We start from the raw sequence: 26555 nt of genomic DNA on the forward strand, positions 1-26555 counted from the left end.
GCGGCGGAAATAATGTCAAAAACGTGCCACAGGTGCAAAGCTCGTATTATACCGTCATCTGTTCTAATAATGGTCTCGTTCCAACGAAGTTTTCCCTCGGTTCTGGCATTAGAATCGCTGCCGTGACTCTAGATACTGATCCATGGAAATTAATAGGACAATAAGTGAATATTTGAGCAGAAATTTTCATATTCGTGTATTTATATATTAAATAGGAACTGGTAAAGATGAAATTTGAAGATGTTCAAGCCCGTGATGTAGAGTCGTTGAATTCGAGATTAGAATCAGTAAATCTTCGAAATATACTTAAAACTCTTAATCGCGTATAGACGCTCCTGCTTTTATATTGTTCCATTCTCAAATATTACATACAGAGATATAACTGTATATTCAGTATCAGTAAATGGTTTCACGCTCACTGATTCCTCAGCTCTTATCGCAGTGAGACCAGCATCAGTCCAGTCTGATTACGTTCAGTCGATTACGCTCCGCTTCCTCTCCAACACGTTCGACTATACTAATGTAGTTGCTCTTCCTCTCAAATTCTCTACCTTCCAGTGCCTCCTCCTCTTCTCTCAACCTCAGAACGTGCCTGTACCAGCGAAAGATGTATATCGTCAAGTTATGTCACTCTGTGGTTAGCGAGCTTGCTGCAACGATCCTAGGATCCCATTGCTATGCCTGCTCCAAATGACATGGTCAGTGTCGATTATAACAGCTGCCGTCGATTCTCAACACGTTCCTTGGCCGACCTTTGTAGAATTGCATGTATGCAAGTTCATATATGCGTGCTTTCGCGCATTGTTCGGTTGGAAAGAAATGCAAACTTGTCACCAATCCCACGTTTCATTATTCAGCCACAATTTCTTGAAACCTAATATTTGACAAGAATAAGTAGAACATGAATAACGATGATTCCTCGTAGCTAAGAATTTCTTGTGGAAAATATTTCGTTATAAGATATTCTGCTCCACTCAATCCTTAGTGCATTCTGATTTTTTGAAACATTCTCAATTCCTTTGAAGGAAATTTTCTAGCGTGGAAGCCGAATGATTTATTATTTTCCATAATAATTTCTGTGTTTCGTATTGTTTAGTACTAATGAAGAGAGTTTGTTACAATTTACTCTTGAACTGGTAGTCTCATCAGTACAAGGCAGTAATTGAAGAACGGTTTTTTTTATGAGATTGTGAAGAATATTTCTTAAAATTAATAAAAAATTTGCAGGGGTAAAGCTTATGCAATCTGCGCGACTCTATTTAAAGTAAAAGCAGGTTTTCTCTTCTTTAAGTACTTTCAAACATTTTGTGTTTTTAAAATTCCAATTGATAATCGAACGACAATTAAGAAAATTCAATAGAATTATGAAATTTCTAATAAATTTCGGAAATTGAAAAACATGAATAATCTCAAAGTGTTTACGAACGTTAGCAATTTTTGTGACTTGATACAAGGAACTTTATACGAGCATTCCGTGCTTCCTGACGCCAAACATATCCAGCGACTTCTCAAAAACAAATTTTTTTTTGGAATTTTTATTCCATAGCTACGTAATCGTCAGTATCTAATAATAAGTGCATAGACGATGACTCTCTTGAATGATGATGAGTAACTGTCTTATAATCGACAACTTTCACTCTATTTACTTTAATTAACAGGAAATGGAAGTTTTGTCGTTGTAGTAGTTTGATCTTTTCACATGGATACTCATGAAACTTGACTTGAAGTGGCTTTTAAGAAGTAGTCTTAGGACACAAAAAAGTACCGGAATTTTTTATTTTCTTTTATTTTACTTCATTTTCTTAAACTAAGAGGAAAGGATGCTTGTGTGTGTTCATGGTATGGGTAAAAGGTGAAGATGATAAGGAGTATAATGAGGAGACTCCTTATTCAGACTTATTATAAGCCGCACGGGGCCTCTATTTGTACAACTCTGAGTCTTAATATTAAAGAAGTCCACCCAAAGAAACGCTCTCTTACTCCTTAAAATGTTCCTCTTTTTCTCTCACTCCCCCCCCCCCTCCTCCCCTCGAACTGGTGCTCACTGACTCGGTTCTGCCTTTCTATTTGGCATGCAAGGCTTGGTCGGTTGGATTCACAGTCGAGGGATGAAAGTAGTCTCAACGGATATATATGGAGCTTCGTTATTACGAAGTCTTTGGAATTTTCAGGAAGCAATAACCATGAAAGAACGTAAAATTTGCGCGTAAAATGAAATGCTTTTTTATCTCGTGAAGTAATCTTCTCACAACTAAAATATAGATATGAGAAGTTTGAAAATTCGACGTGGTTCGACCGACATCGATGCACCAAAATTTTCTTGATGTCTAAATTATTCTAAATTTAAAACTTTATTCATCATTGTCCTTCACAATTTTTGACAGATTTATTAAAAATTCTAGAGATATTCAAAAGCCTGCAAACAATCAAGATTCAGTATTTTCTTATGAGAAATATTTTTCAAAAATTGCTTTTCAAACAGAGATATTTTTGGTTTTGCCAAAGTTGTTCGCATACATAAATTCTTTCTATTCACCTCTACGGACTTGACGTTTCACGAGAATTTCTTATCTCGAGTAATAACATGGACGGTATAAAGTTGAATCAAGAATTGGAGAACAAACTGTGCAAAGAGTCCGATAACGTTGAATCGATCTCGTGAAATGGCTTCACGTAAGTACGCTTTTACGACTCAAATAGGGCATTCCAAGAGCAAGTCTTTTTTTCCACCGTAGATGGTCTGCCACGTGTAGAGTGTTTCCATTGGATACTACAATTTAGTTTAACGCTGATGAGAGAAACTTCGGTTATCCACAACTCTATGACTTTCAATTTTAATCGAATTTTTCTATAGAACTCGTTCAAACAAATTTAAAGAGAGTTCACATTTTTCCTGCTTCGCATGAATAGTTTAAACTTGAAGCGATCCGCTTGTTCGCGAGCTTATTCCCGAGTTGTTTTTAACAGAACGAAAAAAATTCTACGAGACGATTCGAACGCAGTAGAACAAATGAGAAACCGTCATTCAGCCAGGAGACTTCGATTACGAAATTCGCTTTCCAAAAACCAACTTTTGCAATGAAAGCCTCAAAATTCTACCCTTTAATATAGTGAAAGTTTATCATGGACGACGCACCGACATGAGCGAACGTTTTCAAAAGCACCGTATGCAGAGCAACTAACTTCTTCGGATTGATTTTACATCTGTGATGCGAACGCGTTATTCGATTTCATGCATACATTTGTAGTTTGGTGTTCCAAACGATCAGCATAATCATATATACATGCGAATTCAATTCAAACTAGAAACTCGAAATTCTATCTACTTAGAAGGTAAATTTATCTGCGCACGAGGTTTCCTAATCCCTCCCCGTGCGCACGTAAAGTCTATCGGGCTTCGAAATACCGACAGGAAGCATCAAACTCTGTACTTTCATATAACATCGTAATACACAGTACATTTCTCGTTTGATGGTGCGCACACTTTCCTCCGTGCGTATAACGATAAACATACCACAATCTGCAAGGGAACATGGTTAACTTTAAGCCAGTGAATGTGTGCATTCGAAAGTAATATTATTCCAATGCAAATACGTGAAATTCCTTGCAGGTTAAGTAAACACAAAGATCGTAACGAGAGAGAGATTCCCTAGCGAGCATCAGCAGTAGATTGTAAATTCTCCCATTCGCATCGGCGTATATTTTCATAAACACATCCCGAAGCTTTGAGGGTCAATGTACATCATGCCACACCGGATTTCGAAGGCAAGCTTATACCGTTGTACCGTTGTACATACACATAAATATTAAGGTAAACCGATAGCGATAAGTCTCTTTACTTCAGCGGTGTACCGGATTAAGGAGCTTAAGTTCCGCAGTATTTGGTTGGGTGACATATTAGCCAAGCAGGGGCTTGAGTATTGATAAGAAAAGAGAACGTACTTTTTTAGGTTTAGGTTCGAGTCAACTTGACTGGATACTCGGTTAAGTGTAGAAATCCTCAATGGAAAAAGTGTAGAAATGGAGTAATAAAAATCCAAAAGAGTGATAAAAAAGGGGGTGGAAAAACGAGTAAAATAATGAGAGAATACCATAGAAAATTTTAATTTCCTCCCAGGTTTTATAATTTCATCGCAATACTTCAACTTCGTGCTACTACGTTGCAGCACCTTCTTTTATTTCAGCACTACAGATAAGCGACTGAAAGTGAGCTAATGAAGAAAGCGTGAGAAAGGAAAAAATAATTTGCACCTTGGAGCTAGAAATGGTAATGATAAAATAGTCCGTGCAGCTCGATTTGAAAATTACTGGTATAATTTAAATGATTGAAAACGTTTAACGTTTCAAAGATTAAATAAAAAATTATTTCTACAAGTAAAATTGCCCATACTTGGAAAGAAATTCTCATCGCTATCGATAGACTTTTGGAAAAATCGTCTTTAAAGAATGAATGTACAGAAATATCACTTACCGTGAATCGTGCAGTTTTTCATTGACGTCAAGAATGACGCGTGGCCATGTCGTTAGTAGATGGCGCCTCGGAGTACAAGGAAATAAAATGTAGGGCAATGTCGTCATTGAATAAAAAAGACACGAAAAGAAACACATTGTACTCTTGGATTTTTGTTTTTACTTTTTATAAAACAAAGTCGTAAGTATTGATAGTTTTTGGTTTTTTTTCGGTTTTGTTCAATTACTGAATACAACGTAGTACTCGTTTGTTATATATTCCATATCGTCGTTGTCGCTTAAACCAAAACTCTCTCTCACAACGTAATCTCGTTCATGCTCATACGCCCATAATATTTATTTCAATATTTTCCTTTATTTCCTTCTCTCTCAAATCTCTCACTTGTGAATGTGTCAAGGGAGAGAACTCGGCGCAATCATTTATTTCGGGCACTCGGTACACCATCTTTAGTCGTCGTATGATTTATTCGAATGAAGAAAAATTTATCGTGTCGGTTTTGTTTCGTGTGACGTTTTATTTTTATTTTTAGACATCGCGTTATCTTGTCAGTTTGTGACCCTTCGTGTACTTGAATAATTGTAGGAATAATAACGATAATAATAGAAATAATAAACAATATTTATAGTAATAATAATAATTATAATAACAACAGTCATTTCAAGTAAGCGCATGAAGTATCCCTTACCTCTCGAGCGTTCTGCTATTTCTTACACCTACGATTCTGTACGTCGCATCTCTCGTTGGTCGGTTTTTGTAATAACAACAGTAATAGTCATGTTGAGAATATAATCATAAATAGAGATAATGACTACAATAAAATTTGTTGACTCTTCATTTCGTAAGTTATTTTAGTATCGTTCAAATACGTATGATCCTCTGCTTTCGGTTTTATCGAACAGTGGACCATTGAGAACGTCGACGCATCATTTTGTTAATGTCCTATTAACCATCTTTATACAAAATTATTATCGCTATTGCGATCCTACGTGCTAAGAAACTCGTCAAAAGAATGCGTGTGTGCATTTCCTTTTTTTTTTTTTTTTTAATTATTTTGTTTTCTCCCACTATGAATGTCTGTATCGTGTGAAAGTGTGTAGGCGGTGTATAGAGTGTTAAGTTTTTCGTGGCTCTTTCTTTTCAACAATCCTTTGAGGCCGAGAAAAAACAAACCGAATTTTCACGATTTCCATAAAGCTTATTGAAATTTTAACCGAACATCGTTACCGTTTCAAGGAATTCATTTACATAAATGATCGTTTCATAGGATTGGAAATCGAGTGAATCTTTTTTCTCGGTGATTTGCACTACTTTTATTCTGCTAATATTGACGACAACGGGATTATTACAGCTTTCAACGACTTACAAAGAAACACCAGTGTTTCTTTATTTTCCTCGGCTTATCAATGTTTTTGTCGCTTCTTGTATCAATATCTTTCGCACTTCATAACTTTCTCTCTCTCTCTCTTCCTTTTTTCGACACTGTTACTCAACATCTTGTCTCTGTTGTCCCTGTTAGTACTTCATTATGCAAAGGAGGTGCCCAGCTCAGTGATACAGAAACTGATCGCGGGACGAGCCTTTAAAACGTGAACACTTGAACTCTCGAGATTGGAACAAGAGGAACGGTACTCAAGAAGATGATGGCGTGTAAATTTTGAAATGTCAACTCTTAGCATATTTCACAGGGTGTGATAAACTAACAACATTTTTATAATGGGCTAATATTTTTCATTTAACGTTCAAACTGCCTTTTTGACAGTATAGTTTTTGAGAGTCTAAAACAAAAAATATAAAGCAAACGAGAGCCTTTGCAGTGTGTCGAACAAATAATATAAATTATCAAAACGTTCATCAGCGATGCTCTGTTGGCTAAAAGTGACTTTACACGACCATTAATTCATTCGACATACCAGAAAAAAACTGTTTATTTAGGGGAGCTGGATTATTCAATTATTCTTCATTTATCAGCAGGAAAGCTAGTCTTATTTTACTGTATCTGTTAAAAAACCAAGATTTCGTAGTTAAAAATAAAGCTTTCGAAAAATGTTGTGTCGGAGCATTCGAAATAAACTATGAAACGAGTAACATTTATAGAAATAGTTTTTTCTCTTATACAATTTATAATAAAGTTTTGAAAGGTTGTCGGGAGAAAAGGTTCATTTTAAATGTGGTTGAGTTTCTCCGCTTGCAAGCAGTCAGTACAAGATATTCAACGTAGAAGCTCATATGTGACATTTTCCAAGTCCTTGAGTTTCAAAGCCATTTGAAGCTGGGCATGATTTTTATGTCGTACCGTCGAACGAATGAGATAAACGTGATTGGGTTTTATATGTAAATTCCTTCGAGCTCGTTTTATCGTGCAAACGAGAGTGACAGTCTTAGTAGATACTTTTCTGTCGAGGAAGGAATGGAAGACTTTTATAGATCAAACTTGACGTAAACCGAGGATTGGGAGCCTCAAACAGAAACCACATAGCATTTCACATATAAAGATTCCTGCGCGTGGGCTATGCCGTTATTTTATTTTTTATTCATGTGCATACCGTATACGCCTGAATTGTGTGCAAGATGTGACTGATTCGAAGATTAATTGACCCGTATGCCCGAGCGGGCATTACACAAAAGGAATTTCTCATTTCCTCGTAGATAAACCAATAACCTCCATCAAGATAAGAAACTTCCAAAAACGGACGAAAATAGGTCAAAATTACTGTTGCTAATTACGGTAAATCATATTATTTAAAAACGAATTTAAAAAATAAACTCGTCGCATTATTAAAACAAAAGTGTTCAAATACTTTCGAGAAGAAATTTCTTTCTCGAATACAAAAACAAGATAATAAAAGGTATTTTTTAGCTGAATACTGTCATGTTCCATTCGAGGCAATTTACATTGGGCGAACAGTGATATTTACATTACAAATATCATGTATCCAGCTGTACGCGGCTAAGATTCATTGTGCAGCGATGTTTTGTGTCAATGTATTGTGAATTGTATGAGCGCGTTCCATTTTGATGGTTGGCATTTGGTTGGTTCGGTTGAAACATTTGATTTTAAAAAACGTATGAGTGACCCTTTAAAGTCAACCTGACTACGCTTTTCCTACACAATTTCCGGTCGCTATTACATTCGAGTGCACTGATTGTTCGAGCATTCAATGTTATCCGATGTGTACAGGCAGAACTATTTTCATTGTGTGATTGCTCCGCGATCATTTTTTTGCCAGTATTATATGATTGGAAAATTATTGACAGGAAATGAGGCGTTTCTGTCAGATATATTGGACAACAGTTATCTATATTTATATTTATACACGTATATGCTGGAAATTTTCAATTTGAAATCTTCGAAATGAAAGCTCACATCTACGGAGGTAAAATCCTTTGCTAGTTTGATTCTGTATGTGTGTGTGTGTGTTTTTTCACCCTCGATAGGAACCACTGGAAACCGTAAGACGCGCCGAGAAAATATATTGGGTTCTCCGTTCAACCGGGAATAACTGAAATATAAACTGGCAAATCGAACGCAACATGATAATGTTTGTGGCCGATTGCGCTCGAACAACTTCTATCCATTTGTAGAACGAAATTGATTCGCGAAATTGTACCAAAGATTTGATTAACTCTTATTTCCCAACCAATGGCGAAGGAAATTCCTATCTTTCATTCATTTTCTGCACAAAGTACCAGCAGTGGTGGAATCGATAAACTAAACTTATCCAATCAAGTATTTAGCTGGAGCCTGATACTCGTTTCTCCGACCACCGTTAATGACGTCCAATTGGAAGGAAAAAAAAAAGTTTTTTTCTTCCTCAACGTGATTTATAGCAATTGAAAAACACGCAGTGGAATAATTCGGAGGGTGGTCACACATTTATAGGAAACTCATTCAACGATTCTTTATCAGAAAAAAAAACACAGCAAATAGAAAAAATAGATTTAACAAATGCGACTTTAATTATTAAAAATCGTTTCTATGGGGTTGATAGTACGATAGCAAGATAAAGTATTCGTGAATACTTGAACGTGCTCACAATGACGAGAATAAAAATTCATTTTCGTGCTGTATGACACAGCTGATAATGTCAATGAGGCTATTACACCAACGAAACTAACTCGAAAGTACAGTCACGAATTTTCGAAGCCATTAACGAGGGACGAGATGAACGATGGCGTTATTTTTCATGATCTTGATTTTATCAGGAAAGTGTAACGTTTTGTCCGCCTTTGAAAATATCGCTATAATATTTATAATTATAATGAAAAATGTGACAGACGGGCTCAGTGATCGTGATGGAACGGCGTGTTTGTCAAAACTCTGAGTGAGTTCGTGTAGACGCGATTATACGAACATGGTCACGCATAGCCCGTCACGCAGACCTCAGAAGCTTCTCAGCAATAAATTTATAGGAATTATACGAAACGCATTTTACAATTTCTCTCATGCCATTCAGTTCGGTATTATTTACAAAATTAAATATTTTCTGGTCGCAAAAAACTGTTTATTTATATATATATATATATATATATATATATTTTATATTATTTTATAACGTTGTGTAAATTGAGTAATATCATTCGTTTTCTTTTATGACGCTCGATATTTCATTAAAATTTTATAATATTTTTTTTTTTTTTTCAAATCTCCCGGACTTTATGCTCTATAACAGACAACCAACGCTACGAGACAAGAGGACTTGATAATGATTCTTTGTTCTTCAATATTTATATATATATATCATATGTATAATTTTTTAAAAATATGTTACAGCTAACAATGACAGTCATAATTTGCTTTTTTTTTTATAATGAATCAATGACGATAATAGTGATGATATTAATAAAATATTTGTAATAATGGTACTAACTGATAGATACCCACGTTTATATAAATATGTATATATATATATCATGTTCTTTCACGTGTATATACATGTATACATAGTTGGTTTTTCTTCCTAGTATACACATAATCGTATAATATATACAAGTGTCGTTACTAATAATAATCATGGTGATAATCATTCTTTGATTTACCATTGAAATTTTGTAATACGTTGCAGAACATGTGTATATATATATATATATAAATACACAAATATACTGCTATAAGTTTGTATGTATATGGGTGCATTGATGAATTTTTATGTACATATATATTGATTTGAAATTGCATACTCGTTCTTTCTAAGGATAAATATCCAATTTATAATTTTCGATTATGAATATCATAGATTTTCTTCTTGTCTGACTTCCCTCATAGCTCGACATATTCTGTCCACGATTATTCTTGACTGTGGATTTTTTTGAATATCCTTTCATACCCGATTCCCTTTTGAAGCGTGCGCGCGCGTCGAATTCTTCTTGTTTAGTCGACTATCACACCCCTTGAAAGCGTTTTAGTGATATCACAGTGATTTCATTGCTCCAATATTATCGATAGAATTTGTAACGCGATAATCGAGCGTTAACGCGATTTTTGCCAAGCCATTTCGCGCTTTGATTGAACATTGCTTTTGCACTTCGAACTTTAGCATTCAACATTGATAAAGCGATATTTTTCTTTCCTTCGTATATTTTCTTTGTAAAGTGAATGATTGATGCTTTATGTTGAGGGATTGTTGGCTTTGTTTTTCATGCATGAATATTGGGCATTATCGGATTTGAAAATTAATTGGTCCTCAGCTTGTGTTTCTATCATAATGGGGAGACCAATTTAATTTAGGTATTGTGCGGTATTGGTATAACAAAAGTCTGATGGAAATTCGTTCGTTTAATCACATTGCTGATCGAAACAAACGAGCAAAGCTCAAGTTTTTTCTTCTTCATTTCCTCCTGTATTTCGTGTTACTAGAAGCGCGCAATTTTTCTTTCAATCGCCACAAGTCGATTTTTTCCTACTTCTTTTGTGGTATAGAAGTGCGGTAAAGAACTATAGGCGAGGTTGCTGCATGCACGTGAAACCGCGAAAGTAAAAGAAACAAAAAGCGGATTAACGTCGAATCCCTTGGAGCACACCCTCGGGCGTACCTGATTTATTCAGTGAAAAGTCAACCGAGCTTTTTCCTCTTTATTCGCTTTTTCATTCTCCCTTACTCTCTGGGACTTCGTTCGGGCGAAAGATCCATTTGGGGTGCATTGGTTTTCTTTTGCCTCACGTGTAAGAAAAGTCGACCTCGCGCGCGAAATGCTTGCAAATTTTTCACCGCTCCCGCACGACTCGCACGCTCTCGACGAATAAAAAATAAGCATTTATCAATAGTTCCACCGAGAAAGATTGATTTATTCAATTCCAATCAAATTATATTTCATCAAATTATCTATTTAAGTGACTCCCCTGATCGATGATGTTTTCAGTTTGAAATATTTTCCGATAACTACTTCAATTATAATTGAATATATTCCGCTCGTAGTAAATACGATCATGAAAACAATTGATTTCATGATATCAAGTAAAGAGTGATTCATCTCAATCGGCCCACACGTCGGATCAGTTAAACGGTTCTCGTGGTAGTTAGACATAACGAGTACATTAATATATAATAATAACCACTTCTCTAGCCATGCTCTCTGTGACTGTGCGTGTGTATATGTGTGTAACGTGGGATTTTCAAAATTCATTCTTATGGGTTTTATTCGCAACATTTACTTTTGTATCAAATTTATTATTTGCGAAATACATGCAACGACTCAAAATGAGCCAGGCTCCCTTGAACAGTATTATCATTGCATTTTTTTTATTTTCCAATCGGAATAATCAATTTTAATGACGAATCATTAATTAGTCTCCACATTCCCGGTTATTAATCGAAGTTCCACAAAACGTTCTATTCTGATGATCGCTATACTGACGATTATAATTGCGTTGATGAATTCGCTAGTATTATTTATAATGTCGACTAATGTTTCATCTATACTATCGCTCCTAACTCTCCGCGTAATCCGATATTTGTGACACACAGAAATTTTATTTTGCGAAAAAATGTAGAGGGGAAAAAACTGTGACTCGCATCTCTAAGACACATTCCGAGCAATATTTTTCTTATAGGTATGCATTTATTGATGTTTTTGTCCAAAAATTATGGTACATTACCATACTAAGTAGAATTAATATTTAATTTTATAACTACAAATTTATTTATAGTAGAATTTACAGAGGGCTTTTTTCTTACTATTATTATCGTTAGATTTTTCATTTCTGCTCGATGTGTTAATCTAATCATTGCCGATACCATATCCGACAAATAATAAGATTCGTATAGTATGTCACGTTCGCGTATTGCAGTAAAAACTTTTCGCGCCTAAATAAGTGGAACAATAATAATGACCCTAAAATGTTCGATCTTTAGGGTTCATCACCTTTAAGTTACGACTAAACGGTACCTGTGAAAATAGTTTCAAACTGGTGTTATACCTTCTCCTATCATTCATAATTTTACCATAATGAAAAGAGGAAAAATACCTTTTCGATTCCGTCCAATGTTTTTGTCACAACACAAAACGAAATGTGTATTTTAATTATCAATTACAAGCACTCATTTGATGTATATTTACAAATGTTTTTGAAGGTCCCTTCAAATACGTGTAATAAAATTTATTGAATCTTAATTCTCTCTGTGCGTGAATCCCTCATCGTCGTATTTGTAACTAAATAAAATATTATTTTTTTGCAAATAAAAGGTTGATGAAACCAGATTAAGATGTTTTCATCTTCAATTGCTTTTCCTTAATTCAACTTTATTCAGCGTCATAATCGTTCCTAAATTTAATCTTGATCTATCTTTTAGCGGTTATCCCTTTTTTCTCCTCCTTCTCTCCACTCTCGATTTCACTCTCATTACGTTAACTCTCCAATTTCCGGGATACAACCACGGAAGTTCGGAGCTTCCGAAAATTCGGATCGATCTTTACTCCTATAGGTGTCTCTCTCTCTCTTTTCTCTTTTTATATATACAACGAAACCCCTCCTTCTCCTCCGCCTCTTTTCCCTACTTTTCCAACGTAAATTATCTCTGGAGTGTGTGTGTGAGAGAGAGAGAGAGAGAGAGAGAGAGAAAGCGAGAGGAAGAGAGATAGAGATAGAGCCGACATTTTCTTATCAGCGAATTCCATATTGGCTTCGCGCGTTTCCTCATTTCCGTTATTTCGCACATGAAAATACATCACGCGAATCACTCTGCCACGATCAAATATACGCACGCATACACAAGAGACGAGAGTATTAGCCAAAACTTCTATCGATTTATCGTTGTTGCACATTCCATCGTATTACTGTGTAAACATTGCCTCCGATCAGATATTTTATCTAAACTCGGAGAGTTTTTTTCCAAAATCATATTTTCACGTTGGTATACAATTGAAAGCTCATTCATTATATCGATCGTTTCAAATCGCAAAATAATTATTGTGCTTATCCTTTTACTTCAGAAAAGCACATTCAATTTTTCACGCTCTTATATTCGTGGCTACTATTTCTCATTGAGAAAAACATGCTCGAGCACATCGTGCCAAGGAAGTTGTATTTTTTGGAAAAATCGTAGAGTTTTCGCTTGGTGTAAACTTCAAGCTTGAAAGGAACGGAAAATCGCCAGATCCCGAGTACAGATATAGTCTTGCCTGACTCCATTTTTCGAATACTCAACGTCAAGACGCTGCCACATTTCTGGATGGCGAAATCAGATTCAACGTAGAAGTTTTATAAAGCGCTGGATTTTTAATTGGAAATAGATTGGAATTTTACTATAAATTCATTCTTCGTTACACTTTTTTTTCTAGTCCTAAATTTAAAATCAAACTGATTTTACTTGATTATCTTCAACGAATTGAAGCGACTGCTCTCATTTGCCGTGTATGCTCTCACGTGTTATTTGTCGTCGACGCAGAGTATCGTTTTTTCATTAAATTTGTATGTGTTTTTGTGTCTGCGTGCGAGCTCGTTGTTGTGTCAATTTGGGAAATTCTATGGAATCGTATTTGAAAATCGTCGTTTTTTTGTGCGACACGACACACGTTTGCTAAAATCTTCTACACGATAAACTAATTCAAATAATTCATGATTCAGACTCTGCCACTGCTAATGTGCTAATTCAAAATTTATTTATTTATACAATTGAAGTTTTCATTTGTTCTCCTTGAATATGTTCATAAATTATGATTTATACATATATATATATATATAAATATCATATGTATACATAATATTTTTGGAATATCTTGATTTTCCAATAAGACGATGCCGATCGATTGAAATAACCGATTCTATACACAACCCCAAGCATTTTTATAATCTGTTTAGTTTTTTTTCACTTCTTATCGTTAGGAAACATATTTTCGCGCGTTTGCTTGAGTCTCGAGCATTGTTTAAAAAGTATTATTTATTTGTCAGTGATTATCAATATAATCATCGTATCTCGTTTATTTTAATCCGTAATTTGGGTAGTCGTGCGAGGTTCGATTTTTAATAAAATCGGAAATATTTAATTGGAAATAATTATAGCATACTGTTCGATGATGAGCCCCAAACCGGCGAGAATTCATGACCAAATAGTATGAAATATAATAATATCGTAAATACACATTTATCTTCCATCCTAATACTTGCATAAACATATTGCACGTATAATGTATATGTATATGTATATACAATCCATAATATATAATGTTTCTGTGTTTTTAAAAATTACTTTATTCATCTCCCTTCTATTGTACTGAATATATTATCAGATCGGAGAGTGGATTGTCGTTTCATGTTCGAGTTACGAGTACAATGTTTAGATGAAAAATAATAAAACATTGAATTTTCTGGTTGAATAATGGTTTTTTCCATTATTTGGTAATTGATGAATATTTAATAATATTCTCTTTGTTGCTGGCGATGAATGATCGCGCACCGAGACACGTTTGTCAATGTTTATTATTGTTATTCTAATTTTAGCAGAATTATTGCTTAATTTCGTCGTGGTTTTTGTTGAGGATAATTATGATGCCTTCTGCGATGGTTGTTTAAAGTCTAAATATGAGACGCGACTATAGAATTCGGTGCGGGACCTTTGAAGGCCGAGATATTTCGTTTTATTTTTCTCTCACGTTCTTTCTCTCCACTCCTTAAAAAATCTTGAGAAGAGACAAGGACAGAACGCTCCGGCAACTCTTTTCTTTTATCACGGACTCGAGAAGTAACAGTGTGACCGGTAAATTTTCTTCTTTTTCTGCCACTCACCTCATTCTCTATGTGCACGTTTCGGTGGGTGGTTGGGGGAGGTGTTGCACTTTTGGACATTCGGGTCATTGACGAGGATGTCGACGAGGGGTTTTGTGAGAACGCAAAATATTTTCTTTCCTCCAAAATTTCGAGTGTCTCATCGTCGTCGTCGTCGTCGTCGTCGACGTCGTCGTTATTAACAACAACCATGCGAGTCTGGGTCAAGTGCGAGAGTAAGAGAGAACGGGCGATGTAAAGAAAGAAGAAAGAAGAGAGAGAGAGAGAGAGAGACGTGGCACGTTGTAAAGTTGAAAAAAGGTGTTTCGGCGCTTTTGTTTGGGAAAATGCGCGCTCATACATACAATGGCTTTCCACGTTTTATTTCCTCTCCCACTTTTTCGTCTCTTTATTTTTCTGCTACATTGTCAACTATATTTATATACATGTACGTAACATAGTCGAGGGAGTCTCGAAGCGCACCTGCGGAATGCACAGTCACGTCCGAAATTACCTAATTCAAATCTGTCTAACAGTTTTTTCATTTTATTTTTTTTCTCGACACTCCTCCACTCTGTTTCTCGTTAAATACTAATTGGTAATTAAGCGCCGGAAAGGCGATGTTTCTCCCGAATGGGAGGTAGATTTTCGATGCTGCTGTGACGATAGTTTTCCGACCCGATCTTTTGTCGATGTGACAGAACCGCGTTTTGTGTAAAAGAAAAAAAACAACATTCCATTTTTTCTCTCCTTTCGAGTTCCTTATTGGTTCCCACTCGCCTCACCCTTTCATAGGGTTCGGTTGAGCGTTGAAAAGGTCACCTTCGAATCGACCTTCGCGGCCCGTAGTTTATCGTATTTTTTGTCGACGCGACCTTTACCATCGTTTTCTGATTTGATGCTTGGGATTCTGGGTATCCTGCTGTTTCCTCGTCCTCGTTGGACTCTGAACTGATCCTGCCACGAATCACTTGTACAGTATTCGACGAAATGCCCGGCGAAAGTCCTTGTTGAATACCGTGTAGATAACGGGATTTAGGGCGGAATTCATGTAACCAAGCCAGAATGCAATGGCGAATGCCTGGACGGGTATCTCGAGAGTTGGGAACAACGGTTTCACGATATAGAGGAAGAAAAATGGTAACCAACAAGCTATAAAACTTCCCATTATCAGACCGAGTATGAGAGTCGCACGTTTTTCCTTTTTACGCGCTAAACGCCTCTTCTCACGCTCAGGGTCCCGAGGCTTCGCTGGCTTTATATCCTCCTGCGTCTCCTTGGCAGAGTGCTTGCCCGGGTCCGCGTGCTCCCTCTTGAGCTTCCCGATCGCTTTACGGCCAAATATTGGCCTGCAAAGTCTCAGCTTAAGAGGCTTGACCACTGCGCACCTGGACACGACACCGCTGTCGGACGAGGATGGATCGAACTCTGAGACCATGTCGACGTCGATACCAACGCTTGGGGCTCTGCAACGTGCTGGCACACCTGACGAACCACCATCGCCGGAACCGTTTGGCGAAAGACTCGCCTTCAGACTAGTCTTCTGCATCGGTATCGGCATGCTCACCTGACGTTTCATTCCCCCGGTTATTATGTATTTTTCACTCACAATGTTATCCCCGTTTCCTCTTCTCCATCGGACCGAGAAAAATGGTTTAAGTGTATCCACGATTTTTTTTTGACAAAAACGGTTTTCCCTGCTTAGCTCTCCCCATCTTTTCGGATGCTCAAATTTCCACTGGCCTTAGACTCGACAACATCAACTGCTAAACACGTTTCGACAAATCGATGGAAACTTCCGAAGCCATTTTTCCTGGTGATTGTCTCTAACCCTCCCGAGGCGTTTTGTTTCTTTATTCGAGAAAAATCAAGAAGAGACAGCGGTTTTGGTTATCCCGCAACGAACTTTGTTTTACAACAGAAAAGAGGATTTTAGGATTTTAGAATTTTAGCATGTCGTCAAAATCTACCCAAAAATTTCTAGATCTCAAAGTTATCAGACTCAATTTTGAATAACGATCCGTATCATGAAAAAAAGGTAAAAATAGATCGCTGTTCGAACCGTGTGAGCGAAACTTTTCAAATGTGTTCCGTAGCATTTTTTATGACTTATTTCCATTCAGAAGCTACCAATGCGGAATGGATTCTGCCAAGATCCTCCAGCGTATCGAGGCAACTGCTGCCGCATGACTGTACGAAAGTTTCGGCATTCAATCTTTATAAGAGACTAAAATTATACACCCGCACGCTTTCATTGCAATATCGAATTGATTATATCGAAATGGATATTAGTTCTTATAACGCCTCGGGAGATTTATTTGGAGAAGAAAAACTAGGTCGGAAGTGAACATTTGCTGAACGAACCTTTAGTGTATCCTTTTCGTCAGAAGCATAACATCCGCCTCCAGGATCAGCCTCCGATGTGCTTACGTCACTGGCAAAATCGCAAGTGACAATTGGTATCTGAACCGGCTGACTTTCGATCGTCGCAACGTTCTCCATCATTCCAGGTGTTTTTCTCGTATCTGTTGCCGGAGTGCTCTGGGTGAAGCTCGTTTGTCGTACGTCCGGTGATTCGGGAGGAACTGCTGGTCTTGGCCTTGGTTGTTTGCGAATTCCACGTCTCGCACGGGCTTTCGCCGCAAAATATATTCGTATGTATACGAATACCATGATGCACGATGGTATATAAAAACTGCCGAGGGCTGAATACAGCACGTAGCCGATGTCCTCCGATAACTAAAACACAATTAAAACCGACCAATTGTTAATTCTCTTCAATTATATAATGATTTAATATTTCTGTTATCGCAATCTTGTAATCCTATTAATGTAGGTTTATCAATGCCAACGCTTATCAACCGAATGCTTTATAATCCGGCTTTACCAGGTACGCGCCACAACGCAACGCCCGAAAATGCTTAGCAAATTCATCTGTGAACAACAGGTTTTTCATTTTTAATCCTCTTGTCAAAATAAACAAAATTGACCTGTTCGATTATCAATCAATTGCTGCGCAGACTCTTCTTGAACGACGTTTCCAAAATTTTAGGAAAAAAATCAGAAACCTTTGGATTGATCGAAAAAGTGAAACATTCATTCAAAAATGTCTGATTGTACTCAAAGCTGTCTATAACTTTGACTGCACTTCAGTTCCTTTTCAAATTTGCACATTTTTCCGTATTAAACCCAAAAAAATGTGTGCAGTGTCCATCGAGAATGGAAATAGTATACGGAAAGTCTAGTTCTGCAATTAATCCTCTGGAGATTTTCATTCGGTAATAATTTCTTTGGATGGTCCCGGTCGAATGAGTACTTTTTAGTGACTCGAATGCCATGGCAATTTTCTCCTCCGGTATAAAATAACTTTTAGTACTTTTGCGAACCATACGTCGGAGCGTGTGTGAATATACAGGCTCATATGGTAGGGCTCAATGTGGCTTGATGTAATCGGAGGAAGTACCCACTGAACGAGCGTTCAGGGGTTATATGGTCTACTGCATCACTCAGATTTGTCGAAGAGAGATCACAGAGCCGGTAAGGGAGAAATGGTGGTTCACGTGGATTTGCACCGCGGAATATAACGACCAATTCCACCGGAGGCAGGGATGAAAATTCATGAAACTATGAATAATAATGTTGGGTGAAAGAGAAAGAGATGATAGATAGAAAGAGACTCGCGGGGTCTGCGAATCTGTGGCGATTTTTAGATGAAAACCAAGCGCGAGGTGGAGTCTATATGTGCGAAAATATCCCCCGGTCTCAATGTTCGTATACTCAGTAAACAGATAAAAGTGTCAGAACGTTTCGGAGTAGAAAAGATCAAGGGAGAGCAAGGGAAGGAGAAAACGTACTGTTCCGAAACGTTGGAAGATTTTGTAGCGAAGAAGTCCAAAACTCTCATGGGAGAAGAGTATTTATTAATCGGTTGTAGCGGTACGAGAGCCATTCTGGGGTCAGCCGATCGATAAGTTTCTCTTTTCCTTGTGTTATATACGCGCAAGGAACGAAGGAAGGGATCTTCGCCGTTTTCTTCCTCCTGCTACGCAATACTGCCTCTTTGGTTACTATAAAGCTGCTTTTCTGTGGCTGCTATCCCGCCGGTAAAAAGTTGAACGAAGGTCGAAAGCCGTGAAGAGTGTGCTTACCAAGATTTCTCACGATTTCTCTCGAATATCCCAAGTGCAAAGAGCAACTAAAAATAGGGGAAAAGTTACTTTGACCATTGGCCATCAAGACCATAGTCCAATTTTCAACGGAGCTGAGAATTCTCGATTCACCAGGGACTATACGTGGAAAATTGGAGGACCGATGTGTATAGTGCGTTTATGACCCAAAGAGCTTCGAAGACCTTTTCCATTATAATTTCTCGTGGGTTTTTCCCTCTAGGCAGAATCATCCCAATCAAAAGGGCATGACCCATCGGAATTCATCAGGATATCAGCAGGGCCTTCGTGAGCAGCTCATTTTGCTTTTACACACCACTAACCGAAGTTTTTTCTTTTCTATCTGTTTCACTGTGAAGGGTGGAGATAGTCGTCACAGAGAAGTGAGAAAAAAAGGTAGAAAATGATGCAAGTACCATTTTTTACCCCCATTGATCGCATATACTTGTTTATTTGCAACACTCATACAAGTAAATGCCTGTCGTGCCTTGACCACGTACAAGCGAATAATAACTTGATAGCGACAACGCGATAATGAAAAAAGAATGAGATCCATGTGCTCATTTTTTATCTTCACAGACCGTAAATCATATGGTCCATGACCAACCAAAGAAGAAAGGTATGAGATTGACATTAAGGCATGGATACAAACCAGAAAGTACATGAGACAGGATCGCTTTTTTTTCATCATAATTCTTCTTCATTCTCGCTTTTACATGCGCCAGTTCTACAAAAACGTCATCTGTGTATCTTCATTAATCTGAGGCTGTTTTTATTCGACTGTCGCAATTCTCGACGAACTTTCGCAACCGTTATTAATTTTCTTGTACTTTGATCTTCGTCTTGTTTGTCGCGAACTGTATATCCAATCTGGCAGAAAGTCTGCCAATTATTTGAAGACTGTATCTCGAGGATTATTCGGTACCAATATTCTTTGCTGACCGCGCCGTTCGTTGGAATCCCAAAAGGACCTTCTACGCGACCCTAAGATATTGTCAGAGAAGACAATTTTCTTATTATTCCAAAAATTTCGTACCCGACATATCAAATATTCGTTTCTAAAGATTTTTCTCAATCAACTATTGCGACTCAATTCGAAATACTGGAATCACAATTTCGAATGATTATTCATATTTCAAGTTAGCAATCTTGAACATCAAAGAACATTATTAACACCCTCCTACGTTTCCACTCTGTTACAAGACTCCAATAAAAAAGTAAAACGAAAGAGGATGCTGGACAATTAAAAACTTTTGTGTAAAGTGTTCAAGTTTGATAAACATTATTTACATGGACAGTGGAAAAAAAATTGTTGTTTTTTATACGCCTCATGCTGGGTGTGTTAAGTGGTTGAGACAAGGGGTGCTTGAGCGGCATCATGGATACTGTACGTGTGGATGATACAGTGTGGGATGTAGTTTCGTGAGAAGCTTCTCTCCAATTAAGTTCAACGGACCCGAAAAAGCTTGTGCTTACGGAGTTGGCCATCCGTTGTTACCGTTGGTAGCCGCGTTCCAGGCGGATTTCATGATAGAGAACCGAGCCAAAGCTGAGGGCTAGAGAGCATATACATATATATTTTTTCTACCTACACACGTACTGAAGTTCTGACGAGGGAGAGGAAGAGTTAGTGACGGGGTTAAGGGAATTGGGTAGGAATCACTATGTTCCATTCTATGAGTTGGGTGCGGAAGATGTTGGATAAAAAGACAGAAAGATAGGAGGAAAGCAGGAGAGAAAAACCGTGACCCAATTATATTTCAAATTCCATGTCAGCTTTGAAGGGATGAAAGTATAGAAAATGTTGAAGCATCAAGCAGCTTTTTCCCTTTTTCTTTGTCGTAACTCTATCATCACAGAATTTTAACTTCTGAACTCTTCTCTTCCCGCATGCTCTCAACGCAATGGTCGATCTCTTAAACCCTCTCACACCCCCTTCGCACTTGAACACTGTTCAAACGGAGCACGATTGGTTCATCGAATGTTTGTTTTTGAGCCGTATATGCGTCTTCAGATATTGGAATTATAGATAATGTAGAGTAAGGTAAAGATGGAAAATAATTCAATTCACGGAAAGCCAGTGATAAGATTAATGACTGAAAGAACGAATGAGAGGGGGCGATGGAAGTAGGCAAGAAGAGGGACGAGAGATATATGACCTTCTCGAATATTAGCCACTTTTATAGCCCTCGGGATCCACACTTTGAATTTAGGTCAATATCTTTCAGCTCACTCATCACCCTGGTATTTATTCCTGTCATACACTTTTTGTGGCTGTCAGAAAAACTATTTTCTTTCGTTTTTTGCCTCTCTCTCTCTCTCTTTTCTCATGACGTCAAACGTATCACAATAATCGGGTATACATATCGAACGACCGCATTCGGTCATACAAAGATTTTCGTGTCCCCGACGTTTCTCAAACACGTGTATAGTGCTTTACAACGCGACCCGATGTAGGATACGAAATCCCTGACATATACGTTCCACCCCTCTCCCATGACGATTTCTCCCCGACGTGGGTGAAAGGAAAATTACCAAGTTGCACGTCGGATGGAAAAATCAGAAACGTGAGAAAGCTCTGCTGGATCGGATATGTGGGGCATAAAAGAGAATGATACGTTGTGAGTGCACCGTTGAAATGACTGGCTTTTTTGGAAAAGGAATGTTATTCAGCTCAAGAAAATCGATGTTGAGAGAATGCCTTATGGGAATTAAAGAATGTTTCTAAATAATAGCAATATCTGCAGGAAAAGCTTGAGGGGGGACCAATATTTCAAAGACTATAAAGAACCGTCAGAAAAAGGGAGGAACTCGTGTGGTCGAAATTGCGGTTTACAAATAAACCGAATTCCTTGGCTACGGTGTAGTACATCGGTTGAGAGAATAACATAGTACTGAAAATCTGGTCTACCTTAAACATTCAGGAGAAAGTAGATTCAAAATTTTAGGAAATTTCAGTAGCCGAGAACGTCAAGGGAAAAGAGTAATTAAGGTATAAGTAGCATAAAGTAAACTTACGTACAACATTGAGTGGCATTGAAAGAGGAACGAGGTAGGGGCCCCTGATTCCAGGCGCACAGGGTACTCACAAAGTGAAATTTAATTCATGTTAATTTATAATGCGCAAGCACTTTGCGGTTTAGCTGATGAAACCGCGTAGTGAAAAGGGGGATGGAAGTGAGGACGGATTCATCGTCCCTTTAAACCTGGAATACGGATATACAGTTAGGCTGAAGAGAGCGAAAGAGAGAGGTAGCAAAAGATCCAGGAGCGATTTCCACGGATGTACCAAACGAACCACATCGTGAATCGTCAGTACGTGACGCCGCATGGCTACCGAGTTAAACCTTTTGCTGGGGCATCTCTTGGATCTCACCGGCATACCTTACCCGTCATTGCCCTCGCTCTTTGTATATCACTTCCTCTCTAGATTTTCCGCTTCCTCCTCGCTTTCTCTCTCTCTTTCTCTCTCTAACTGTTCATTTGGTTGCAACCTGCGTTCCATCGTTCCCTCTCACCGGGCTGGTTTTTGTCATATCAGCCGCGCGAATTTTGCCAGACCACGCAAACGCACTATCGTTGTTCGTCACACTGCACTCTCATTAGTATGCTGCACCGCCGCGGTATAGCAATTAAAATCTTCAATTTCATCGGAGGACAATCGTCCAAAATCGATATTAATGAAGAAACAGTGCTTCCGTTATTCAATTCAAATATAGATACGTTTCCACAATGCTTCAATAGAGTTATTTTTTTATTGGAGCTTTGTGATGTAAATGGGTCTCTCCTCATTAGCGTTTAAACGAATTTTTCTCAGAATATTTTCTACAATCAGTCGTGATTATTTTATGCAAATAACGCGGGGAATTCCGGTCACTTTTAAAGAATACTACACCAAACATTTTTTTTTTACCTCATCGTCACAACATTTTTCGTCACCATTATTTCATTCTTTGGCTAACCGTCATATTTATCTTCATATGAATATGAATTATTCACAGCAGAGCTGTTTGTGTTTGTCTTCTTCTTTCTACTTTCAACACCTCAGAATTTAACATTTTTCAAGCTTTATTTTTTGCTGCACGCTCTCCAGAGCCAGAGAACAGACGTTCTCCGGATATCGTCACTGGCTATAGCCTTGTATTTATGGCTACGGGTTGCCACCATTTCTTTGCTTCAAGCAGCCTCGCAACGATCGTAGGGAGTTTCTTCAGCATCCAGTAAGCGATAGTTATACGTATAATCATTATACTTGTATGTATATGTATATTTATTGCTCTCCCTAGGGAGCCTCTCGTTCCTTTTACTCACGTTTCTATATACTCCGCGTACAGCTCCTCCTCAGCTTCTCGCCTTTGTTCTAGCGACATCATTCGGATCGCCTCGAATTTTCCCGATCGTTCAAGAGCTTCTTTTTTACTTCTTCCTTTTTTACTTTCGTATCGCCTTCTTTGTATCTTCCAACCAGCCTCACGCGATTATATACACGTTCTTCGTCGGGGCCAAGTTTATTCTTTCTGCTTTTCTTAAATCGTTTACAAAGGGAGGTTTGTTTTCTTTGTAAATTTTCGGATGTTTCTAAACGCTTTTATTTAATATTGCTCATCATTTGTGCATGTTCATGCGACGTATTCATCACCGAACAATAAATTTTCAAGGATGAATTTGTTGAGCTCTAACCTAAAATTTTTGAAACCACTGTATTTTCACTGTTGTTGAAAAACGGCTCAGAAAGGAGCCCTGGATATTGAAAAATACTCCGTATTTTTGAAAAAATACCCTGAATTGAATCCGAGTAAGTGGATGTGCCATGTGGAAAGAGAGGAAGAGGCGAGCAAAGTTGAAAATTTCTAAAGATAATAAAAACTATGGAAGGTCTAATTGATTACAGAATTGCAGTTCTTCGTTAGTGTGCACAAGAAATATATCGTACGGAGCGAAAAAACAGTAGGTGATTGATTTGGGTTGTAGCAAAAAGTTAGAAAGCTACGGCAGACATTGTCTTAGAATTCTTTTATAAAGTAGCGGCCAAAAAAGAATGAGGAAACGTTGCTTATATATTTTACTTGTTGTCTTCGACGACGTCAATTACGTGGCTATACATATCTAACAAACATCGTATCTCAACGACGAATTCCACTTCTCGTCTCTGTTACACATTTCTATTTGGAATGTTTGTTTTTGTCGATTCGCTTACATCTATAGAGACAGAGCTCGCGCGTTGTCCCACCAGAATTTATGATAGTCTTTCAATTACCTTCGTTCGTCGTATATTTCTTGAGAAAATGGTTCCTCACATATTGCTACTTGGACGGAAAATGCCTGTAAAATAAGTCTGAACATATCCAGGCTCTTCAAGTCTGTTTTATAACATGGATGTATTCGGACCTGATGTCATATTCGCTATTTTTCTTCAACGATTTCCACAACTGGCGATCAACCGATTCCTACCCTTTGTCTTACCCTCAACAAACTTCGTATTCATGAGAATATAAAAGAAACATTAAATTTGAGGAACCATCGCAAGGCTTTCCTTACCTTTTTTTATTCAATTAATAGCAGTTTACTTTTGATTTATAGCCGATCCAAATAAACTCTGGTTTAGCCTAACTCCTGTTGATATTATTTTACGATGAAAGTTGTTTATTCCTTATTGGACATTGTGCAGTCGCCATTCGCTCCGTGACCCTTCTACTTCTTCTACCGTTGTTGTTATCACGACGCGCTCGCATCGGTCCCACTTCCCTCTCCCCAACTCTGGCAAGGGGTAGGGATGTGATCATCACTGGTCGTGATAAGGAGCCATGGATTAGGCGAGTCAGAACAGCTTGGAAGGGAATGGTGATCTGCGAAAAATGAAGAGCTCAACGCGACCTCGTCAACCAGTTTGTACCTCAAACAGATTTCCATTATTTTCCAGGGTCTTTACTTGAATAGATTATGAACCACAGAACGTTACGAGAAAGAATCCCTCAAAAAGCGGAAGAGCGTGTCTGAGCATAAAGTTTGATTTACCGTTATCGATTGTGTTTGTCAACTGATATACGGGCAGGATTTGTCAAAGTCCATCATGTATTCAATTACGAAGGAGTACCGAGCTCAGCTGTAGAGAAAGCAGAGCGGATTATAAAATTCGCGAAATATTGATATGAGAAATTCCTTATAAACTTAAGAGAATGGATCAGTCGACTAACCTCACATAGAATTTTCGAAATCGAAATTCTTTTACACAGTTTGACCGATTAAAAAAAGGCTCTGTCAGCCTACACAGGACGATGGCAAAAATCGACTGACAGAGCCTTTTTTTAATCTGTTAAAGTGTGTCAAAGTGTGACTGATCCATCCTCTTAATTGAAGTAAACAAAAAAATAAATGAGGGTTTATCTTCAGACGGTCTAAGAAGACATTCGAGGACTATTACGTGAGCAAATTGGTCCGTCGTTTGCTACCCACAAGTCCGGAATGTCCCCTGTTGTAATATAGATCGTTGAAATACTTCTACAGGCATAACGGACGTTTGATGCGGACATGACGAAATCTCTTGGATTAAAAAGTATTGTAAAAGATACGAGTGAGGTTCTCATTCATAAATAAATTCGGATCTGTGAGAAGAGCGTGGCTGTAGAAATGCAGATACTATTCAAAGAGTAAAATCTTTCAAAATTTAAAACGTTGTACCGAATGGTTATAAATAATTCACTTTTCAATTTCATCATTAGTTGAAATATTCATGCAAACTACGGGGACACGTTTCATACAAAATCGATTTACTCTCAACCCCCATGAATAATATATGTGTGTGTGTGTGTGTGCCGAAAAAGTTATTTCGCAAGGTAGCATTTCGCTGGGGTGTTTCTCTCAAACAATTCTCCATCGGATACCTTCTTTATCCCTAGCTACTCCTGGAATTCTCTATCCCTTTTACCCCATCACAGCCTCACACTCAGGACCATACGGTGGAACGTATCATTTTTCATTCTCGTTAAGACGGTTATGATGCGCGTTTGCTGGCAGAAACGTCGACAACTACCAGCCGTACGTTTCATAATATATAAGGAACGGTCGATTCTTTTTTCCGCATGCTTCAGGGCTTGCCAAGCGATTATTCAATAAAAATGAAAAATCGTTCTCTGTAGTATCAGAATATATAACCATTTGATACGGCCATGAAAAAAAACGGTCATGTCGTTTTTTCGAAATTGATGTTTCGTTATAAATATTTCCCCGGTGCCACTCGGCCACATGATCTGCTGCTTCTCATTTCATTACTTGCTGGATTTTTATCCGCAGTTATTTTATTGCCAACTTAATCACATGTCACGCGCGCCCTCTTCATTTTTTATTCAGTAACGAGAGATTTGAACTTTGCACCGTATCATAGTTACTTTTGTACGCGCGTGACAGAAATTGAATAGTTCGCGTGTGTATAATTTTTCATAAACGTGGGGGAGGCATTTTTTCGATTGTAATGCGCACGCTGGTCGAACAAGAGATCAACTAAGTTCCTGGCTCAAATGTTTCAACTTGCTTTCTGACACTTGGTCATAACGAAAATCAGCGTTGCGCCTAGCGCGTTTTCCCATTTTCGCGCATCTGACGCGAGGTCCGATTGGACCGGATGCATTCCCTGCCAAGCGGGAACGGGCGGTTACAGAAATAGCCACTTGGCGGCGCCCCGGGGATAGTTGACCGCAGTCATTAGCGTATCCTGTGCTGATGT

General features: G+C 37.9%; 1 protein-coding gene across 1 annotated transcript in view; it reads right to left on the reverse strand.

Annotated features, from left to right (window-relative positions):
* Positions 1–4610: 4610 nt before the first annotated feature.
* Octalpha2R (alpha2-adrenergic-like octopamine receptor) overlaps positions 4611–26555 on the reverse strand; it is a 114354-nt gene continuing 92409 nt past the window's right edge. The window contains exons 2-3 of the mRNA XM_043411015.1: positions 17034–17408; positions 4611–16236 (exon numbers count right to left, since the gene is read on the reverse strand). Coding sequence (XP_043266950.1) covers positions 15637–16236; positions 17034–17408 — 975 coding nt within the window. The 3' untranslated portion in view covers positions 4611–15636. The remainder of the gene's footprint in view (positions 16237–17033; positions 17409–26555) is intronic.

This window comes from Venturia canescens, chromosome 2 (genome assembly GCF_019457755.1).
Source record: "Venturia canescens isolate UGA chromosome 2, ASM1945775v1, whole genome shotgun sequence".
NCBI lineage: Eukaryota > Metazoa > Arthropoda > Insecta > Hymenoptera > Ichneumonidae > Venturia > Venturia canescens.